At 56.3% G+C, this 22,788-nt stretch overlaps 1 protein-coding gene across 2 annotated transcripts in view; it reads right to left on the bottom strand.

Annotated features, from left to right (window-relative positions):
• Window positions 1–22,788, bottom strand: part of PDE2A (phosphodiesterase 2A) — a 90,274-nt gene that overhangs the window by 42,039 nt on the left and 25,447 nt on the right. The window contains exons 2-3 of one of the 2 annotated variants that reach the window (XM_060103464.1): window positions 21,291–21,360; window positions 1,471–1,542 (exon numbers count right to left, since the gene is read on the bottom strand). In XM_060103464.1, coding sequence (XP_059959447.1) covers window positions 1,471–1,542; window positions 21,291–21,360 — 142 coding nt within the window. The remainder of the gene's footprint in view (window positions 1–1,470; window positions 1,543–21,290; window positions 21,361–22,788) is intronic. The other variant, XM_060103465.1, reaches the window with a different exon arrangement.

The raw sequence follows: 22,788 nt of genomic DNA, 5'->3' as shown, positions 1-22,788 counted from the left end.
CACCCACCCTCTATCCCACCCTCTCCAAAGCCCAAGAGAAGGCCCTACAGAAGCCATAAGGGGGGACTGACCAGATCTGGGATGCAGAGACCAGCTATGCTGGCCAGAGGCTCAGAGACTACCCCCCACCCCACTCTCATTGTCAGACAGGGGGACTGAGACATGGAAAGGGCCAGGGACCCTCCAGGGACACGAGTGAACCCAGTCATTCCAAGCCTTTGTCTCAAGATCTCTGTGGCTGGAGTTGGGGAGACCCAAGCTCTGGACTCTTTTGGCTCCAGAATGGAACCCAAGGGTGTGGTTGGGTCTCTCCCGAGAGACAGGCACTTCCAGACCTGTGCTCTCAGCTACTGGGGTGGATCTCCTACCCATCCCCACCCACCACACCAGGGCCAGATCCCCTACTGGTGTGATTAACCAAATTATGGCATTTTTTTCTTGAGCAAATTGCATCGGCCTAATTGAATGAGGCTGCAGGAGTCTGGGCTGGAGGCTGACAGCGGGTGAGGACAGCAGGAGCCAGGGAGAGGAGTAGGGGGGAGCAAGCTGGGGTGGGGAGGCCCTAACAATGCCGAGCAGGGGACAGGAGGGGCGGGAGAGGAAGGGCGGAGGGCTGTGGGCATAGAACACATCATTCATTCTGTGCACCCTCTCTGTGCACCCACTGGCGCTCCCATCACACCAGGTGCCTGGGCACAGGGACTTGAGGGGTGGTCTCCCCAAGAGACCACTGAGCATTTGCTCAGTGCCAGGCACTGTGTTCATTTAAAAGCACCGTTTCATGTAATCCTCCCAATCGCCCTATTTTATACTTGAGGGAATTGAGGCTCAAGAGATAAAATGACTTGCTAAATGTCACAGCCAGACAGGGCTGTCTGACACCATAGCTTAACAGGTACCTGCGGCGTCCCACTACCGTGCTCCCGCCCTGCCTCCAGGAAGCCTTCCTGGAGAGTTCAGAGAAAGGAACAGGCCTCAGGCCAGCTCATACTTGGGCCCAGACACCATTTCTGTCCCCATTGAGCATTTCTCCTTGTCCACTCTGTGATGTCTGTCCTCCGTCTGACGGTCAGCAGCTGAGGCTGGCGCTGATCCGACACGATCGCAAACACCCCCGTCAACCACAACACACCGCAACCCCTCTCATTCCCATGCGGCATCCACTCTGTGTCATACTCACCACCTCAGGGCGACACACAGGGACATGATCACTGTCACCTTCACATGGCATGTCCCACATACTCAGTGACACACAATCATTTCACAGTGTCCACAGTGTCACACATCACTGTCATGGGGCCACACACAGTGAAACTATCACTTTTGCCCTCAATCAGGGTGGCCCACCTTCAGTGTCACACACTATGTCTCAAGGTCCCCAGTGTCACCCTCACACAGCCTTACACACACACTTCCAAGCTGGCTCTGTGTTGCACTGTCTCATTTCAGCGTCATCCAGCACCTTCTGACCTTAAAAATATCCACCTTTGGTGAAATGACATCATGTCTGAGATTTGTGTTAAAATACTTCAGCAAAGCAACCTACAAAATGGGAGAAAATATTTGCAATCATATATCTCATAAGGGGTTAGTATCCAGAATATATAAAGAAGTCCTAGGGCCTCCCTGGTGGCGCAGTGGTTAAGAGTCTGCCTGCCGATGCAGGGGATACGGGTTCGTGCCCCGGTCTGGGAGGATCCCATATGCCGCGGAGCGGCTGGGCCCGTGAGCCATGGCCGCTGGGCCTGCGCATCCGGAGCCTGTGCTCCGCAACGGGACAGGCCACAACAGTGAGAGGCCCACATACCGCAAAAAGAAAAAAAAAAAAAAAAAAAGAAGTCCTACAGCTCAACCACAAAGTAAACAAACAACCTGATTTTAAAATGGGCAAAGGCCTTGAATAGACATTTCTCTAAAGATGTACGAATGGCCAACAAGCACATGAAAAGACGCTCAACAGCACTAATAATCAAGGATTGCAAATCAAAACTACAATGAGGGGGTTTCCCTGGTGGCGCAGTGGTTAAGAATCCGCCTGCCAACGCAGGGGACATGGGTTCGAGCCCTGGTCTGGGAAGATCCCACATGCCGCGGAGCAACGAAGCCTGTGTGCCACAACTACTGAGCCTGCGCTCTAGAGCCCGCGAGCCACAACTACTGAGCCTGCAAGCCACAACTACTGAAGCCCGTGTGCCTAGAGCCCGTGCTCCGCAACAAAAAGAAGCCACCGCAATGAGAAGCCCATGCACACCGCAACGAAGACCCAATGGAGCCAAAAATAAATAAATAAATAAATAATAAATAAATAAGGAAAAAAAGTGTTGGTGAGGATGTGGAGAAACTGGAACCCTGGTACACTGTTGGTGGGAGTGTAAAATGGTACAGCTGCTGTGGAAAACAGTATGGTGGTTCCTCAAAAATTAAAGATTAAGTTACCATATGACCCAGCAATTCCACTTCTGGTTATATATCTAAAAGAACTGAAAGCAGGATCTTAAAGAGCTATTTGTACACCCATGTTCACAGCAGCACTATTCATAAAAGTCAAAAGGTGGAAGCAACCCAAGTGCCCATCAATGGATGAACTGATAAACAAAGTGTGGTTTATTCATGCAATAGAATATTATTCAGCCTCAAAGAGGAAGGGAATTCTGACATATGTTATAACATGGCATGGATGAACCTTGAGGATATTATGCTGAATGAAATGTCAGTCATAAAAAGACAAACACTGTATGATTCCACTTATATGATATACCTAGGATAGTCAGATTCATAGAGACAGAAAGTAGAAGAGTGGTTACCTAGGGCTGGGGGGAGGGGGAGATTGTTTAATGGGTATAAGTTTCAGTTTTGCAAAGTGAAAAATGTTCTGGAAAATGGCTGCACATCAATGTGAATGTACGTAACACCACTGAACTCTACATTTAAAAATAGTTAAGATGGTAAATTTTATGTTATGCACATTTTATCACAATTAAAAAATTTTTTAATAATGTATTTCAAGAAATGAAAATGAAAAGAAAAGAGGGGTAGATGAACTAAATATGTCTAAATCTTAATAACTGCTAGATTTGGGTGAGGGGTATATGGCAAGCGTATTGTATTCTTCTCCCTCCTATTGTGTGTTTAAAATATTCCATAATAAAAAAAATTGTACTCTCCCTTGACCTCACACCTCTTTGCAGCAACCATGCCTCTCCTCTGCATCCCTTCACAGTGGAAGGTCTCCAAAGGGCTGACTATGCTCTGGCTTCACCTCCACTTACCACCTGCACAGGCCATCTGGCTTCTGGCCCCACCCTGTCACCAACAGGGTTCTTGCCAGGCTTATTTAAGCACGTGGCCCAGCCCAGCACAATCTCCCTGATCCCGCCTTCCCTGACAGCGTGGCAGCATCCCTCCCTGTTGAACCTCTCCCCTCCCGTGAATTCTGGCTTCACCTGTCTGGTCTCCTCCACCTCCCTGGCTGCTTCTCCTCTGTCTCTTTGCTGCTCCTCTTCACCTCAGGGCTCAGTCCTCATTCCTCACCTCTTCTCTCACTACGCTCTCTCCCTAGGTCATCCCAGCAAGGTCGATGGTTTAATAAACCAGCTCTGCCTGCTGACTCCCAAATATATCCCCAGCCTGGCCTCTGCTGCCCACTGGACGCCTTCACCTGGATGCTTGACTTACATCCGAAACAGGTCTGTCAGTTTCTGCCTCCTTGTCCTCCCCCACCCCATGAACCCTGACTTTCCCCGAGTCTTTACCCATCCCAGTAACATCTCCACCAGCCATCCCTTGGTTCTTCAAGCCAGAAACCTGGCAGCCATCCTCCCTTTTTCCTTCTGGTTCATCCTCTAATTCATCAGCAAGTTCAGTCATTTCTACCTGCGAATATCTCCAAGGTTTGTCCATTTCTCTCCAACTCTGCCCACCCCTTAGCCCAGGCACCACCATCTCCTGCCTAGGTGGCTGCAGCAGCCTCCAACTGTCTGCCCGTCTCCTCTTGGCCCCTCCAACTGGTCCCCCACATACACTCTGCAGCCAGAGTACAGACTCTTTCAAAATCATAGACTGGATCATGTCATTTCCCTGCCTGAACCCATCGGGCTCTTCCCATGACAGTATCACACACAGGGCTGTGTGTTCACAGTTCACGTTGTCACAACCATTACACACAGCATCACACATTCAATGTCAGGGTCAGGGTCACACAGTATCACACCCTGGTTTTCACACGCTTGATGTCACTCTGTGTTACGCCCTTGGTCGCACACTCAGACTCACCATATGCCTGAGGCCCACATTGACCATTCCGTGTCAGACACTTGAGCCCCAAACTCAGGACCACACCTGTTATTGCACAGTGTCATTCATCTGTGTTTACATATTTCATCCTCACGGTGTCATACCCTCCGTGTCACACTTGGTCACTCAGCATCACAAAATCAGTATCACACAGTATCGGTGTCACACACTTGGTGGCACATCCACTGTCTCACACAGTCTTGGACAAGTGGTGTCAGACACTCAGTATCACTCAGTGTCACACGCAGTGACTCACTCACTCTTCACACAGTATCCCATGATCTCACAAGCTCAGTATCACACAGCAGAATACCCGCTGCCCCACAATCAGTGTCTCAGTGCCACCCTCAGCATCACCCTGGGTCCAAGCTCCCCCCACCCCCACCCTGCTGGGTCCAGTCGCCAGAGCTGCTGCCCCATGTCAAGGCTGTTTCCTGTTGTTGTGCTCAGAGTCCTCAGCCACTGCCTGTTCCTTCAAGGATTTCCTGTTGTCAGGGCCCGAGTCAGGCCTAGCCCAGCCTGGGATACACAGCCTAAAGCCCAAGAGCCGGCTGGCTGGCAGGAGCCCTGGGCCCCTCTACCTGCCCCTATCCTCGCTGGGCCCGTGGGATTTTCCCCTGTTCAATCAACCTGGATCGCCCGTGTACCTGGGCTTGTGCTGTGTCACTGAAAGGAGGTGACCTCTGGGCCCTGCCCCACTCCCAGAGTGCCCAGGCCTGTGCTTCCCAGAAGGGGGACTCTTGGGCAGCCTGTACGCAGCTGTCTGCATTGTCTGAGTGGCTTGGGACAAGACCTTTAGCTGGTCTTCGGGGCTCAGACTGAAACTGCTGGGAGCCAGAGGAGAAGGACTGGGCGTGAAAGGGGGAGGACACAGGGTTAGGGGGTTAGGGGGTTAGGGAAGGCTTCCCAGAGGAAGCCAGCTGAGAGCTGGGACAGACAAGGAAGTGGAAGAAAAGGCATCCCAAGGTGGGGGCAGCAGACAGGAGCCAAGGGTTGGAGGCAGGAACTGGAGGAGACAGGTTGGCAGGGATGAAGATAGGAATGTGAGAGGGGGTGAGGTTAGGCTGCGGTTTTCTCTCCCATCTGCTCCCTCCTCTCTCACACCAGCATTCAGACTCCAGCTCCAGGCCAGAGCCGCAGGGCACGCCTTTCCTGGCCCTGCCTTCGAGCCCCCCAGATTGCCCCTCAAGGCCGCCAAGCCCCCTCACCTCCTGCCCCAGGCCAGCCCGCAGGAAGGACATGCGGAGGCCAGCGCACGCTCCCCACACGGCCGAAGATAAATATTTCCCGGGAAACGGAACTTGTTCTCTCTGTGTTTACAGCCAAGGGCCAGGCAGGGTGGGGGGAGGGGAGGGGCCAGCCAGAGGAACCTCGTCCAGCCCTGGGGCCCACAGCATCTGGCCCAGCATTGCCCCAGACCTGCTGTGTGACTCTGAGTCAGTCCCCACCTCTCTCTGAGCCTCCACTGCAAGCCCTCAAGGGGACCTCCCTGGGCCTTGGCCTGCCCCCAAGCCTGGACCAGCTTCAGCTGCATCTTCTCTGGGTGAAAATCCCTGGTGCTTGATGCCTCCCCCTTCAGACTAGGCTTCTCTAACGGCAGGACCTGCATCTGCCCATCTCTGCCTTGTCCTTGGTCAGTCAGGGGTGTGGACAGATGGATGGACAGACAGACAGAGAAACAGGCTGCGGTGGCAGCTGAGACCGCCTCCCTGGCCCAAGTTCCTGCACACCCTGGGCCTGTGCAGCCCAACAGGTGGGCCCAGACAGATGGCAGGGCCTCGGGCCCCCAGGGATGCCAGATGCTATGGCCAACTTGTTGTCAGCAGCTCCCTCGGGGCTGTGGGGCATCATGGAGGCCACTTGCTCCTGATGTGCGGAATCCAGGAGGAGGCTGGCACATCTGCCAGTTGGGAGCATTCGTTTAAGAATTTTAAATATGAGCCTGGAAAGTGCTGCCTGCAGCAGCCCTTCCAGCCTCGCCCCAATGCTCCCTGCATAGTAACCAGGGCTCCACTCACATGTCAGCCTTCTCCTGTGGAGACCTGGGGGCACCCTTCCCACAAGCCCTTGCACAAGCTGCTCCTCTCACCTACAAAGGCTTTCCCAACCCCCATAGCAATCCTACTGGACAGGACCAGCTGGGCTCCTGCCCCTGCCTATGGCTATCCCACCATGGGGACCCACTTATTCACCATTGCTGGCCTCAGCCTCACTCCAGACTCTGAGACCAAGCGTTCCTCAGACCAGGACCCAGGGGCGAAGAGGTGTTTGGAGCTGGGTTCTCAGCATGGAGTCAGCCTCCTGCAGCATGCCCTGAGTCCTTGTTCCAGGCTCCTCTGTGTTCTTGGTCCCAGTCCTGTGCTGGTCCTTGTTGCCCTCAGGAGGTCCTCTCAGAAGTCGACCACGTGGCTCTGACTATCCAGCTGACCTCTGGTCTCATCAGGGACCTTGACCCTCCCCATCCTTCAAAGTTCCAAGGCTGCCTCCTCCAGGAAGTCTCCAAGACTGCACCCAATACAGCAACTGCTCCCTTCTAGAACTACTCCAACCTCACCCCACCCCACCCCCGCCCACAGCTATTCTCATTCCATCAGGAAGCATTTATTGAGCATCTACTAAAAACCACGTGGGCCCAGGAGAGAAAAAGGGGACTCAGCCTTGGTTCCTACCTGCCAGGTGTTTGTAACTATGTGGGAAAGGATACACAGCCATTACAACTACGTGGGAAAGGATATATAACCACATGGGGTAACAAGTTATCCCACTGTAAGCTCAGGGAAGCTCAGGGAAGCTTGAGGTTGTGAGTGACCAGGAAAAAGGAGAGGCTGACTTGAGCTGGGTGGAGGATGCAATCTGAGAGGACTTCATAGAGGAGGTGGCATCTAATCTGAGGCTTGAAAAGGGAGTAGGTGGAGAAAAAAGGGAAAGGCATTCCAGAGAGAGGGGTCAGTGCGAACAAAGTCAGGGAGGTCAGGAAGAGTGGGTGTCCTGGAAGTGGGCACTGCCATGTCTGGGGGCAAGGGGTGGACATGAGGAGGTCCAGCAGGCATGGCTGGCAATGCCATGACAAGGGTGTGGTCTTTCCTTATCCCATAGGCAGGAATAGAGGAGTCAATGCCAGGCAGAGCATTAGGGTTCTTAGCGTGGATACCTGTACCCTTGTCCATGTCTGCCTCTTCCCCAGCCCCTGCCCCAGCTGGGGCTCCCAAGCCCCCATCTAGGCTCTGAGAGCCAGCACAGAGAGGGCATGGACTCAAAGTGCTCAGCTCACTACTTGAACTGCCTCAGCCCCGACATCCAGAGAGAGCAATGGCCCTGGCGCTGAAAGAGGATTGCAGACTGTTCCTGAAGAGCCCCTCCCCCAAGCCGGCCAGCTGGCACAGGGGCCAGGGAGCCACCCCAAGCCGGTGTGCTGAACAGACGCCCGCTAGGTGGGAATGGGTCCTGGCAGCCCTGCTCTCATGGCTGTCATGCTGCCAGTGCCAGGAGAACGTGCTGTACCCACAGAACCTCCATGAACACCAGCCCAGCCCTGCAGTGCACCCTGTCTCACAGAGCACAGCTGTCTAGACCTGGCTCCAAGGATCTCACCCTTGAGGGAAGCAGGGAGGGTACCAACTCCCTCCAAGGACCTTCTGTGGGCCAGGCCTGAGGCAGGCACCTCACACGTACTGTCTTTGTAACTTCTCCCAGCAGCTTTGCTGTGATTATGCCCAATAATAGTGATTATGTCCAATAATGATGAAGCTTCTTATCCCCCTTTGACAGGTGAGGAAACTGATGCTCAGGCCGGTTAAGGGACTGGCCCAAGGTCACACACCTGGGAAGTGGTGAAGCTGGGACCTGAACTCATGCCCATCTGACCCCATGGTGTGTCCACTGGATGAGGCCGTCATCTCAGGCTCTGCTCCCTCAGGAGGGCTCCTCATCAGTCTCCCATCCCTCTTCCCTCTTTCCCTCCAGTGGTCCCAATAGTTTGAGCAACACCCTAGGGTCCCTGTTCTCTCCAGTCCTATCCTTTCTATGTTGCATCAACCTGTCTCTCCCCAGCAGGGCTGAGCATGGGCCTGGGTACTCAGAAAAGGGTGCTAAGTAAACCCAGAAACAGAGCAGGCTCTGCCCAGAGGCCAGGAAGACACCTGCCATCTTTGTGGTGGGTGTGGGGCTGGGGGGCAGGATGGAGCTAAGAACTGAGGGGCTCAAAGTCCAAGATCCTCAGTGTGAGAGAGGGGGCAGCAGGACCCAGGCCAAGGAAAGGCAGAGGGAGCAAATGGGGATGATCTGGGGATGCCTCATGGGGAGGGGGAGAAAGGAAGGGCAGAACTTGAAGTTGCAGGGAGCATGGCCAAGGGCCTAGGGAAAGGAGGCTATGAACAGAGGCATAAACAAGAAGCCTGGGCCTTACTCCTTCCCTTGGGACCCAGCTCCCACTGCCCAGGATGGTCTCAGCTTCTCCAAAGCTCTCTCCCCTCTCCACTTCCTGGGAGGATGACAAATCCAGTCTTTCCTAGCGGGTGGCAGCAGCTGCTGAGACGCTGCTGGCTCCCAGGAACACCATCTGTCCCAGCTCTGGGGGGAGCCCCCACCCCATGGGGAATGCCGTAACCATAAATAAATTAATAATGACTTTCCTGTTCCCCTCGTCTCTCCCACTTCCCCAGCGCCCAGCTGCAGGCACACTCTCAGGGCTGGGCTCCATGTCCCAGCAGTGAGCCCACGCTGACCCCACTAGACACCAGGCCCTGTGTGAGCGTCTTTTGCCATCTCACCCGCGGGCAGGGAGAGAGCAAGGGTTGGGCACGAGACACAGCTCCACTCTCAGCTCTGCCTCCGATTCACTCACTGTGTGACCCCGCTGGGCTTCAGCTTCCCCAAAGCAGACGAATAACAGCCCCTGCCTCCCAGGGAGGTTGTGGGGATTAAACAGGGAAGTGTGTCTAAAGCTCCTGGCCCAGAGGAGGGGCTGATATGGCAACAGCCTCCCGTCCTCTCAGCCAGGTCCTGGGCACAAAGGAGGCTCATCTGAGGTTTGCTGTTTGGTCCGATTTCATACACACCCCTCCTCTGTGCCAACCTTCACCACCCCCGGCCCACCCCATTTCTGCTGCTCAAGGCCCCACGGACACTGACGATTCCTATGAGGCCCCCCAAAGGCATGGTCAGGGGCTGGGATGGCACCCCTCATCTCAAAGGAAAGGCACCCACTGAGCCCTCACCAGGTACCCTTTGGAGGGTGGTGGGAGACCCAGGAATGAAAAAGGCACATCCCAGGCAGGGCTCAAGATGCTCACAGTTCAGAGGGGAAGACACACAGAGTCACATAATGGAGAAAACAGGGTGCTAAAGGCACAGACAGCAGAATGCCCCAGCGGCTGATGGCCAGGGCAGGAGAGCTCAGAGGAGGGAGCGTGAGAGGCAGGGAGGGCTTCTTCCTGGAGGAGGGGAGGCTAGAGCTGAGCCCAGAAGGATTTGGGAAGCTGACGGGGGAAGAGGCCAGCAAGAGCGGTTCTAGGGAGGCAGGAGTGGATGAAGGGGGGACTGCAACCTGCCTGGGCTGCAGAGTGAGCAGGGGGAGGGGGAGCATGGAGAATTTTTAAGCCGAAAAGTGACAAGTTCAGGTTTGTGTGTTAGAAAGATCCTTCTGGCAGCCACATGGAGAATGGGGGCAACTGAAAGCAGACAGCCAGTGACTGTTCAGGGGAAAGATGACCAGTCCGGGACTGGGGCAGGCAGAGGGAGAGCAGGAGAGGAGTTCAGGAAATACTTAGGGCAGAGAATCAATAGGGAATTGTTGGGTGAGGGTGGGGAGGACAAGGGAGGAGACATGACACCCAGGTGACTTGGGAGGAGGACAAATCCTCAGGGGGAGGGAACTCTAGGGTGGAAGAGGTGGTCTTGGTGTGGGGTGACCCTAGGCTGTAGGGGGTGGGGCTGGGATTCGGCTCCAGCCTCCCAGTCCTCCCAGGGGTGGGGGCAATGCTCAGACTGACCCCCAGCTTGCGCCCCCCACCCCCCCAAGCCCACCCACTCCTCCCTCTGCTGAGCTCTCACCTGCAGTGTGCCGTCTCTACTCCCTGGGGGCACTGGCTCCTGTGCAAGGAGGTCCCGGCTGGCTGCAGAGACAAGAAGGCCAGGGGCTGAGGCCTGCCAGGCCTTCTCCCCTTCTCCCCAGGCTGCCCCTCCCCCAGCCCCTAGCAGAACTGGGGCCTCCTGTCTCCCACAGGTGGCCTCCTCCAGGGAGCCTTGCCTGATGGCACCCTGCTTCCCATGGCCTCTGGCTCTGGTGTGTTCTCAGTCGCTCAACTCTGAGAACAGAGCTAAACTCTTTCCTTAAGCCTGGGGCTCCTCAGGAGTGGAAAACCACATTTTTACTCCTTCTGTGGTCCCCTCCACTTCTGCTTCTCTCCCTTCACTTCCCCTCTCTAAGCCTCAGCTTCCCGTCTATAAAATGGGATTTGTAGTGCCCAGCTCACACAGTCACTGGGCTGGGCTCCCAGCTGGGGTTGCTGTGAACCCTAAGTGAATGGGACCATACGTGGGAGTCCTCAGCCCAGTCTGGGCTCCAATCGGACACCCAACCTGCATCCTATAAGCACTACTCCCCGGCTTCTCAAGGGCTGGTACACACAGAAGCCACTGCCTCAGGAGCTCCTCATTCTCAGGAGCCCACCGCCTGGGTGGCATCCAGAACCCCCGCCGCTCTGGGAGGCACTGCCCAGGGGCCGGCTGTCCCTCCCCACCCCCATCCACAAGCATACCCAGGCATCAGACAGGCACAGGCGGCGGGATATTCTGAGCCTGGCTTCATTCCCGTCAGCTGCTGGCCGCTATGCCAGCCTGGTGCGGGCGCGGGGGCTGATTTGATTTGGCAGCCTCGGAAGCGTGTGGTGGGGATGGGGAGGGGAAGGGGGGATGAGACACCCATCCCTGCTAGGAAATAGCCTCAGGCGTTCAGCGAGCTGGGGAGGTTCTGGGTTCCCTGCCTGGTGCCCCTGTCTTCTCACTCAGGCTCTGGACACCTGCCCGTGACTGCTGGAATCTATGGTTTTCCTTAGTGGTGACCATAGGGGTGACAGTAGCTGCACCTAGCGTGTGGATGCTTGTGGCAAGGTGTCTGGTTGTCCCACGTGTCCCTGTGTCCTGTGGGCATCTCCCTACTCAGCAGTGCCTTCAGCTGGGCCCGAATGTTGCCCAGGATGCATGGGTCTGGGGGGGATGGGGGACGATGGTCTACACGGGACCATCTCCCAGGGCGACTGTGGCTCCATGGCTGGGCCTTGATGGGGGACTGTCTGCAGCCCAGGGCATGGCAAGGTCGCGCATGCGCCTGTGTCTACTGCAGGGCCTCGTGTGCATTGGCTCGCCCAGTTCCTTCCCTCTGTGCGATGACCCCGCTAACCCAGCCATGTCCGGCAGAGGAAATGACGGGGACCAAGATAAGTGCCTGACCTCAGGGCCCATCCCTTTTGTCTGAAAGCCTAAGCCTTCTTTACTTAACCCTGGCCTCCAATGGTCCACCCACCACCACCGAACTGCCCCAGGACAGCCCCTTCCCCTGCCCCTGAGAAGAAGCAGTGCTAGTTTCACTTGATTCTCACTGCCCCCCAGGCTCTCCACCACTCCCTGAAGAGGCTCCTGCCCCACGCCCTCCGGGACCCCATCACCCACTTCAAGAACAGGGAAGGTGGACAGGATGAGTGGGGTCTCGGCTAGGCATTCACAGAGCCTCCATAATCCTGCCCCAGCCTCACCGTTTACCACCCTCCTGCCTACCCCATACTCAGAGCAGCTCACCCCTCCCCGAGGTCCTAGGAATCTACACCACTCTGTTAATATGCCGCTGGTACCACGGGGACCTGGCCTCCACAGCTTCCAATTAGAGAGCTGCTGCTGGAGGTCAGGGGCTCTGATGCTCTGACCTCTGCACTGAAAAGGCAGGGGGTGGCGTGTCAGACCAGGACCCTAGTCCTAAGAGGTCCACAGGCCATGACTGTGTCCCAGACACCAGCCAGGAGGTCAGGGTAGGGTGGAGCCTACTTTGGGAAAGACACAATGTCTCATCTGTCACCGCCTCCCCATTGTCCCACTGTCCTCTGGGGACCTCAGGACTCTCTCCACCCAGCCACGGGAAGCTAAGCCCCTCCTGAGACAGAAGGAGGGAACACTGAAGGAGGGGCTCCAGGACCAGAGAGAGACTCAGCCGTGCCCTTGGGGTCACAGAGGAGGAACCTAGGCTCAATAGGACTCAGTTGTCACAAAGGGGCTGGTGGGATGAAGACTCTGCAGAGAGGTCCTGGGGGGCTTCCTGGAGGAGGTGTGTGGTACCTCACAGGAAGAGAACACTAGGTTCCAGGACAGCCTCCTAACTACGCGGTATAGGTTTGTACCTGGGACCTGTATGTAGTTGTAAGTGTCTTTGTGTCCATGTGTGCATGGGTGTGCATCCCAGTCATGGAGTCCCCAGCTCTGGTCTGCGTCCCAAGGGCAGGGTCTGCCTGAGGTAGAGGTCAGCCAGGCAGCAGATCAGAGGACAACGAAAAAGAAGGGAGAACAGCTCAGGGCTGAGGAGTGAAACCTGTCGGGTTGGTCATGACACAGTCAGTCCTCAAACCCTAGATGCCTGATGCCAAGACAGGGTGCTTCCGTGACCCGGGCTCTGCCACAGCCTACTGTGCAAGTTTGGACAGGACCTTCCCCTCTCTGAGCTACTGTTCTCATCTGAAGAATAAAAGGAATGGACTTGATGACCTCCTAGGGCCCTTACAAGTCTAACAATCTTTTGGAGAGACTGACACACAAAGACAGCCAGAGATGGAACCTTATAGAGATGGGGAGAGAGCTCAAAAGGAAGCAGAGACGACAGCGAGGGGTGGGATGGCAGGAGGACGAGAGAGGAGAACCCCAGGGAGGCCCATCGTGGGTCAGGGAGCTGGGGAGGGGTTCCCTGCTGGGGACCCTGTCCTCAGGGCCAAGACAGGACGTGGTAGACAATGCAGCCTTGCGCATGACAGGGAGCAGTTGTCACCACCCCATCTGCCTCCTGGCCTGTGGGAAGAGGAAGATGGTGGGTAACAGACAAATGCTCTGCCCCCCTGACCTGAGTCCTGCCTCCACTCCAGCTCTCCAGGTGTTCCAGGGGAAAGGGGGGAGCTGCAGGCAAAGGGGAGCTCCCAGGACTGGGAATCAGGAAGCTGTGTTTTAGGCCCTGCTGTGTTGTGGGATCCAGGCCAACTCCCAGCCTCCATCACTTGATCTGTGAATGCAGCAGTACTGGGTTCTGAGGGACCCAGCCAGGGTGGGCTCTCTAGAGGGCTGAGATCCTTCTCTCCTGCCTGGAGGTTCTTTCTCCACCTTTGATGTGGGTGCTGAGACTGTGCACAATCCAAGAGGCAGCAAGCCGCTGGACAAAGGAGCTGGCCTTGTGCTGGGCGGGAGGCCTGTGCTACAAGGGAGCCCCCATCGGTCATCAGCCCTCCAGCCCCTCTGGCCTGGGACCTCCCTTCTCACAGCCACCCCCAGGGCACAAGCAGGGTCCTCCCTCCTTGGCCTGCGCTCAAGGGGTGCCAATGGGTCCCTAGCCGATGTCTGCACTGCCCCTCTGGCTGCCTGGCCTCTGCCCTAGGCGGAGGCCCTTTGTACTTGGGCCCTCACAGGCAGGGCTTCGTGCAGTCCCGTGTCTGTGTCCAGGAAGTGTTCATGTCCTGTTTTCCCCCTCAGGCCGAGGCTGCCAGGGAAGGAGAGGGTGGGGGTAAGCAGGCCTCTCCTTCCTCCACTGTGGACATTTCTCCCAGAGGCTTTAGGGGCTGGAAGAAAAAGGTACTCTGCTCTCTGCCACAGTCTGAAATGACTGAAGATTGGAGGCAGAGGAATGAAGGAAATGACTCCTTACCCTGAAAGCTTAGGGAGTGGTGGATCTTGCACACGCACACACACCAGTTCTGCTGTGGCAGGAGAAACTATCTGTGCAACCCAGGCTGAGATGGCCTCCTTCCCCACTGGCACCAACCCAGCCCCTCCTCCCCTCCCTCCCTGGGGGTGGTGGCCACCCCGCCGCCCCAAGCTGTCTCCATTGCTTCTTGCTATGTTTTTAATAACTGAACATCGACATTAACAAGGCAGGTGGTTGCAGCTCTTCCCAGCAACCCCATTTAGAATCATTGAATCATCAAATCATCAAATCCTAGAATCCTGGAATCACAGAACGTCTGCTTATTCGTCTCCTGGAGTCTCAGCATCTTAAAGTCACAGAATGTCGGAATCACACAACCACGCATCCACACAGCCCTGGCCGGGAGCTGAGAGTCATGGAAGGCTGGAACCCCACAAACGGACAAGGCCAGATTCTCCAGAGAGTTCATGCACCCCAACTTCCTCCTTTTACAGGTGAGAAAATGCAGCCCAGAAAGTGGCCTTACGCAAGATGACTGGACAGTAGGAGCCAGGCAATGCCCAGCTCCGAGATTGCAAGATGGGACCTCAGGAACCCAGTCTTCCGGAAATGGCACAACTTTTACTTTCGGAAATACAGATATTCAAGTTGGGGTGATGCTGCTCTTTTAGCTTTGCTCATTTCTCCTCCCTCCCAACCCCACCTCCACTGGGCCCTGCGGCTGGCACTTCATCTCTCCACCCCTCTTACCCTTGGTTCCTGCAACTCCCTCACCTTTCCCCCTCCCTGGGTCTGTACTCAGGCCCCTCAAATAAAGGCAACACTAGATGGGTGAAGTTCGAGGGGTCAAGTCCCTCAGGGTGGAGGACAGGAAAAGCAAAATGCCTGCCCCCTGAAGCTACCAGCCAGAGAGCAGGCTCCCCAGAGGAGGTGCCCTGAGCAAGAGACCAGAACGACCTGGACACCCTGGGGGTCCAGCCACACCAGAGGCAGCAGCTTCAAGGAAGCTGGAATCAAAGAGGAGGGAAGCAGTGAATCCTTACCGTTGATATTAAAACACCACAGATGTATGTTTAGCGTTTTCATAAATTTACATTTTAACTCATTTTGGAATGTACTCACACATTTTTGAATTTGAATTTTATTAAATATTATATTTTACAGAATGTTTTAATTTTTGAATTCTGAACGCTCTTCGCCCAGGGCAGATCCCGCGTCCCCACGCTACAGACAAGGACGCAGCAGCCCCCAGTGGGATCCAGGTCCCCTGGTTTCTGTTTAGCCTCAAAGCTCCTGACCTGGGACGCCATTCTGAGACCTTCTACTCCTTAGAGAGCCCTCACCCAGGCCCAGGCATGTGCCCTCAAACCCTGTCTTCCCTCATGTGGCCACCCAGACCCCAGGGTGGCGCTCTCTCTCCCTTCACCTCTTCAGCTGCTCGGCTCCCTCCTCTACCTCTGCCCCCTCTGTCCCCTCCCCTCCAACTTTGGCTTTTCCCTGTTCAGCCTCATCATCCCATGTCTGAACCACACTGCCTCAGCCTCCTGCCTCACTCCTTCTATGTGCTCCCCACCCCATGACCCAGGGAGCTGCATAACACGCAGGTCTGAACAGTCCCTGACCTGCTTTCATCTCTTCCCCTAGTGAGCAGTTCCCTCCGGAGAAAGCCCAAATTCCTTGACATGGCATAAAAGTCCTGCACAATTTGGCCCCTGCCAGCCTCACTAGCTTCGTCTCCTATGCTACACACACACACACACACACACACACCCCAATCCCATCACTCAGCCGCCCTGGCTGTCCAGCATCCAGCTCCATGGAATGCTTCCCTCCCTCTGTCTGTCACCAGAAAGCCTTCACATTCGCCATTCTCTCCTTCTCTCTGTCCAGAACTTTCTCCTGGCTCATTCCTCAGCTCTCACTTTAAATGTTTCCTCCTGGAAGCTTCCCAACTTGCCCTCCCTCCCACTCTGGGCTGAATTCGGGGCCCCTGCTCTGTCCCAACATGGCCCCCAAGTTTCTCCCCATCGCTGCCTTCCCCCCACACAATCTACCAGCATCAATCTTTGTCTGTGCCCCTCCGCCACCCTATCACCTGTCCACCCTTGGCCCTGGTACCTGGGTCTGTCTACCTGCCAAGAGGCAGACGCCTTGTTGCTCAGACTTGGCAGAATGTGTGGCCGAAATTTAAGGCCCCCACCATGCTCTCTCTACCTACCCTCTCTGCTGGGCACAGAGTAGGTGCTCACTAACTGTCCACCTATTAAGGCCTGGCAGTACACAGTGTGTGGCACGGACAGGGAGTGCTGGGGTGCTCAGAGGAAGTGCGAGTCCCTGGGCTGGGCTGGGGACTTCCTGGAGGAAGCATTTGGGATGATCCTCCACATGTCAGTCCTAACACAGAAATTGAAGACAGGCCACAGGAAGTCCCCAGCCAGCTTTAGGGCCATCAGGGCAAACCATCAGAGTGGGACCAGAGTCTGCAATGAGGGAGATTCAGTGACCAGAGCCAAGGACAGGGCCACTGGAGGGGCTGGTGGTGCATTTGGGGAAGACTTCCTGGAGGAGGGGCTACTTCTGGATGGTTTGGGGCAGGGGAGAAGGTGGAGATGAAGCAGGTTGGAGACAGAGGTGTGAAAGAGAAAGCTCTGTTCCTTCTTGTCCTTTATGCCTTAAAGGAAAGGGAGGTGGGATTCGGATGGGCAAGAGGAAAGAAAGAAGGCCAAGGCGGCATGGAGCTAACATCAGTGCTGACACCATGGCCAGGGAGAGTATGGGTGGCTGGGGCTGGCAGGGAGCAGGTTCCCAGCTGTGGTTGGGAAACATTTCCTGTCTCCTTGCCAGGGGGGTCATTAATAATCACTTACCCTCCACAGGCAGCATGGAGGCTAGCCAGGGAGCAGCATGGTGCTGGGGCCGGAGCCCAGCCTGGCAGCCAGGAAAGCTGTATTCTAGGACCAGCCCTGCCACCTTGTTGTGAAACCTGGACAAGTCACCTGGCCACTCTTGGTCTCTGGTAATGCTGGTCAAAGGAGGGTCTTAAGAGGAGGCTCCCTAAAGATCTCCCTGCTCTGGGCCTCAGTTTCCCTAGATGGCAGCGGGGCTGCCACCCCTACAGGGGGTTAGGGACCTCTGATGATCAATATGAGCATCTATGTTGAGCCCAGCTCAGGACACATGGGATGCGCAGACCCAGCCCCGCCTCTCAAGAGCTCGAATTCTGGCAGGAGCCAGACCCCAACACCATGGGATGCATGCCTGGAGCATATCATGTGCATGTCAGGCTGCGGGAAACAGAAGGGAGGGCCGTCTGCCCAAGGCCTGAGGGGCTGACAGTATGGCTGGGCCACGAAGATGGGGTTTCTTAGACACAGAAAATGGGAGTCCCATGAGGCCTACTTAGTCACTGCTATGACTGCAGCACTTAACACTGTGCCTGCCTGGTGCATAGCAGGTGCTCAATAAATGCTTTCAGACAACAGAATGAGCTCCTGTTAAAGGAGACATTTGTGAAAGGAGCTTGGAATTTGGAAAGAGCTGCCTAAACGGTGATGATGAAGATGATGACAGTGATGATTCTGCCCAAAGACAACAGGATGGGAAAAGGTGACATGAAAGCTTGAGAAGGTAGGAGGCCCAGGGATGGCCATCCAAAACCAAACAGCATTGCTTGGGAATGATCAACAGCCTTCAAGATCCCTTCTTCCAGTTGGGCTAGAATTTTCCTCAGCCTCAGGCCACATTTCTCTGACCATCCAACACCCCCTTCAAGGCTCAGCTCAAGCCCACTCACTTCAGAGACTCTTCTGGAATGTGGTGCTGAGGCACTGGCCCCGAGCCCCTTCCCCTGACTGACTCTGATGGTCCCTGTGCCTTCCAACCACAAGGAGTCCTGGCCTTTCGCGCTCTCGAGTCCTTGTTGGCAGGCTGTCCACTAAGGTCTCCCCACAGCTTTCTCTGGAGGGTATGACCTGGATCCTCCTACCGGGTCCGTCAGACTAGAGGGTCCCCAAAGGTGTGATCTGGCTTCGTTTTTCAGAAAAAGGTCTCTGTGAGGAAAGGAACTATCCCCCCATCAGATATGGGGTCAACACAAGTGGAGATAGACTGAGGTCTCCCTGGTTGCCTCCCAGCCCAGTGACCCTCTCTGGGCACCACAAAGAGAAAGGAAGAGGACCGGGCAGCATGCAGAAGGGGGCACTTGGCTTCTCAGCACCCCGGAGATGACGTGAGAAGGAAGGGCACTGGGCCACACTTGGGACTAAGACATCATGGTTGGCAAACGTGCCTAACTCCCAGCCCAGCCCCAGCTGCTATTGCGCCAAGGAGGCGCCACCAGGGATACCACCCAGGCCTCAGTGCCCGCGCCTGGACCCCCACCCTCTGCGGAGAACCATGAGGTGGTAGTAAACACAGTGGGCCCGAGACACGTGCATCCTCTCCCCGCCCCTTCCAACCCAGGCCCAAAACATGAGACAGGCTAAGAGGAAAAGAACAAAGGTTCCAGGACCTCCACGTCGCCCGCCGCCCGCCTGTCCAGCGCCTGTTCAGCCGGAAACCCAAGACAAAGGCCTTGGTGAAAGCGAGGAGGATGAAGGGCAAAGGGTAGAGGCAGCCTGGCTTGGGCATCTCAGGGGACCTAACTGGGAGGGAAGCGAGAACAGGATGGCAGCCAAGCCTTCCCTGCACACACACGTCACTCCACAAACATTTATGGGACACCTGCTGTATTCTGCACACCCAAATGTCACATACCTCGTTCCTCACCCCACACACCTTATACACCCACTCCCTCACCCCCTGCAGCACCTTCCACAGCCCTCCAGCCCCCCTCTCCCCACACATACCCTAGCTAACTGGATACCCTTCACATGTAAACAGCTCACAGGGAGAGAAGATCACATAATCCACGTGTCACACCGAAAAGCCATCCAGCTCACACACCCACACTTCACGCCACACTCACACTCAACCTCCCATGCGCACCTCACACACCCAACACTCACCTCTCCAAGCACAGACACACAGTTCCAATTAAATTCAATACACACACATCACCTAGGCATAGAGACACAACCTGCATAGATAATGTGCACACCTAATGTCACACCAAAATGTCAAATGTTTGTGGGCACACACAGCTCCTTAGCACAGACAGTCCTGCCTGCACACTGCCTCCTCCCCACATGCACTTGGGCATGCACACACACACACACACACACACACGTAGTCAACAAGTCCTTGCCTTGGCCCCCTGGACCCTGGCTGCCGCACACTTTCCTACCCAGAGCTGTACAAACAGTCATCACACAGACACATGACACTCAAACACCAACACACAGGTCCCAATATATTTCCCGAGCAACTCCAGGATGTAACTCGGTGACTCGAAGCCAGTCACCTAGGCTGCAAACCCACTCAGACACAGCTCTCCCACCCCCACTCCCCTCTACCAAGACATCCAATGAAACCTTTCATCAGACCCCTCCAGTGGCTCTTCCTGGTTACACACAACAGTCCATAACACACACAAATACACACACAGTTCCCCACGTAAGCTGCCCCTACAACTACTCCACCCCACGATGACACACAACCATGTACACATAAGTTCCCCACACACACAACAGTCATAAATACATCTACCACTCCACACTCACAACTCGGCCTCCCTAGCTGCACACGCCATGCAACGCCATTACACTCACAGTCCTCACACTCATCATAAGCTCCCACAGATCCCCCCCAATAATCCCACCGCTGATGACACACACAATACTACATGACACAACACACATGATCACACACAAGGCACACCCAACACACACAACCCAGCTCTTCCTACTCAAACACATACCACCCAGACTCGCCCAGCCCTGGACACCTCCCACCACAGGTGACTGACACCAGGTTGCAGGCTATTCCTCCCCTCCCTCATCCCAAGCCCCCGGCCTCCCAAGTCCAGGTCAGCAGGGATGAGGGGGTTTATAAGTTATGAACCCCAGTGCCCCACTGCACAATCCCCACCCACCTTAAATCACTCGGTACCGCCCAAGGGCTGCTTGTTCCATGTTTAGCCCCTTCCACCAGCACCCACACCATGCCATGCCTGACAACAGGGGAGGGGTAGAGGTCCTGGGGACACCAGCGTGGCATTCTGAGCCTGTCCCCTCACCATCCCAAAGCAGAGGCTGATATAAGGGGAAGGATGACCACAGGGAAAGGCCCTAGAACAAAGACAGAAACCTAGAGAAATTGGGGGAGTGATGGGCAGACTGAGAGAGGTGGGCACGTGGGCAAAAGAGACCAAACAAGAAAGAAATAGAGGGGCAGAGGGAGAAGATGCCCAGAAGGACTCAAGAAGCCAGAGGAGAAACGGAGGCCACCATACCCAGAGAGAAACAAGAGGAGAGGGTGAGACAAACCGGAAAAGACTAGGATCTTCTATACAGGAGGGAGGAGGGAAAGCAGGAAGAGGGTGGGAGGGGGATCCTGCAGAGAAGGAGAGACAAACTGTAATGGAAAGAGGCATTTGGACCCTGGGTGGGGTCTGGTGTGAGGACTGAAGTCCAGGTGTTTGAGTGGGAATCTGGGTGAGGGCACAGATGAGGCTGTGGAGTAGGGGTTCAGGGGCTTGAGATGAGGCCCCAGCTCTGAGGTGGGGTCCTGGTTGAGAGTCGGGGGTTAAGGTGTCCTGGGTGTGCCTGGAGTCTGATAAATATATTGGGGGTCCAGGGGTATGGGCAGGGGTCCTCCACTAATCTGGGAGGCAGGGGGTTCCAGGCTCAAACAGAACTCTTGGGTGTGGACAGGGGTCCCACTGTGGATTGGGAGTTCAGTGCTTGGGGGTGGAGTCCCAGATCTGAAAAGGGTTGAGTCTGGCGTGAGGTTTCGAACTGTGAGCTAAGGACTCAATGTCTCTGGGTACGGGCTGCAGTCCCAGCACAGAAGTGGGATTTTCAGCCAGGGGAGGGGTCCCCACCCTAGGAGGGTTCAGGGACAGGGTAGACCATGGGACCGGCGACAGCACGCTCCGCGGAGGACCCGGCCGGGCGCTCACCCAACACCCCGTTCCCCTCGTGCCCAGAGCGGGCGGGGCCCCCCCTACCTGCAGGCTGTCGGCGCATGGCTGCGGCGGCGGCGGCTCGTCCGGCTTGAGGAAGACCTGCTGACCCCGCCTGAGGAATTGGACAACAGCGATGAGGATGTGGTGCAGCACCAGGACCATGCTCGCAGCCGCCCGCCCGCCCCGCTGCGCTTGGCCAGGGCGTCCGCGAGGGCTTCGCCTGATCCGCGCGAGGGTCCGCCCTGGCCCCGCCCCGAACCGCCTACTTCCCGCCCCCGACCGCCCCGGCCCCGCCCACCTTCCGCAACCGTGGACAGCACCTCTTAGCTCGTCCAATCTTCCCACCCCCACCAGAGCCCCCCACCAGCTCTCACTTCCCTTATCTCTCCGCTCTCAAGATTCTTCCAGCTTGTGCGCTATTAGGATCCCCCGCCTGATAGCCGGCTCTCAGCCTTCGCTCACTTCTCTTGCCCCTTCGCCACTCCTTTCACTACCTCTCAGGGGTCGCCTCTCCGAGCCTCTCTCCTGATCACATCCTCTCCCCCCACCACTTACTTATAAAGTCCTGGAGCCAGGCTACAGTCCCAAGGCAGAGACCAGCGCAGTGTGGGGGCGGGGGGGGCCGGTCCGCAGAGGGAGATAGAGGGGAAGGGACCACTGGCACGAACAAGGAGCCCTGGGCTTGCTCTTCTTCCAGGAAAAAGGGGGGAAATCAGGAGAAATTTCAGAGGTCGCTCCGAGTCTGACAGGCCCTGGGAGCAGTAGCAAACCTGGGAGGGAGACACGTGCGCACTGACACGCGAGCGCACACACAGGCGCGCCATTCCCAAGTTGTGGGCAGGGGCACTGGGCCCCCAGCACTGGGCAGGCAGGTCTGCGTTGGCGTCCCCGCAAGCCAGAGAGGGTGCAGGCCCCAGGGCCACACAGTCCAGAGTTCCGCGGTGGGACTTGCGAGCACGAAGCGCAATTCACCGCAGAGCGGCCTCTGTGCTCAGGCGCCCGCTGCAGCCGTGACGCTCCTGCGCCCCCTGCTGGCCCAGCGCGGCGGCTCAGCCCGGCCCGATTTGCCATCTGCGCGGGAGGGGCGGGTGTCGGAGGGGAAAGGGGTCACCTGGGCCAGCTCCCTGCCTGGACCCAACCGGTTCCTAGCCTCCGCCTGGCATGAGGTCGGCTGGGGCGGTGGGACGTGTCTGGGCTGGAGGGTGCTCTTGGGTGTCTCCTGACCATTGCCGGCTATCTACTTACTGCATGACCTTGGTCAGATCCCCTCCCCAGTTGGTCTCTGGGCTTTAGTCTTCCCATCTCTTTCACAAGACTGCCAGGAGAATCAACCCCACAATGGTGCGAAGGCAGCCAGAGTCCCCTGACAGCCCTCGCTGTGGTCTGACCTGAATCCTTCCCATGTACTGCGGTCCCCTCTCTCTGCAATTCTCCCCTCAACCCTCACCCGCCACACCTCTTGGAAGGTGACTCAGTGACCCTCCAGCTTCCCAGCTCCCCACCTCACTGGGCTGATTCACCTGGGCCCTTTCTCCCTGGG

This window comes from Mesoplodon densirostris, chromosome 7 (assembly GCF_025265405.1).
Source record: "Mesoplodon densirostris isolate mMesDen1 chromosome 7, mMesDen1 primary haplotype, whole genome shotgun sequence".
Lineage (NCBI taxonomy): Eukaryota > Metazoa > Chordata > Mammalia > Artiodactyla > Ziphiidae > Mesoplodon > Mesoplodon densirostris.
The sequence above is the reverse complement of the archived record's forward strand: the minus strand, read 5'-3'. Positions and strand labels throughout refer to the sequence as shown.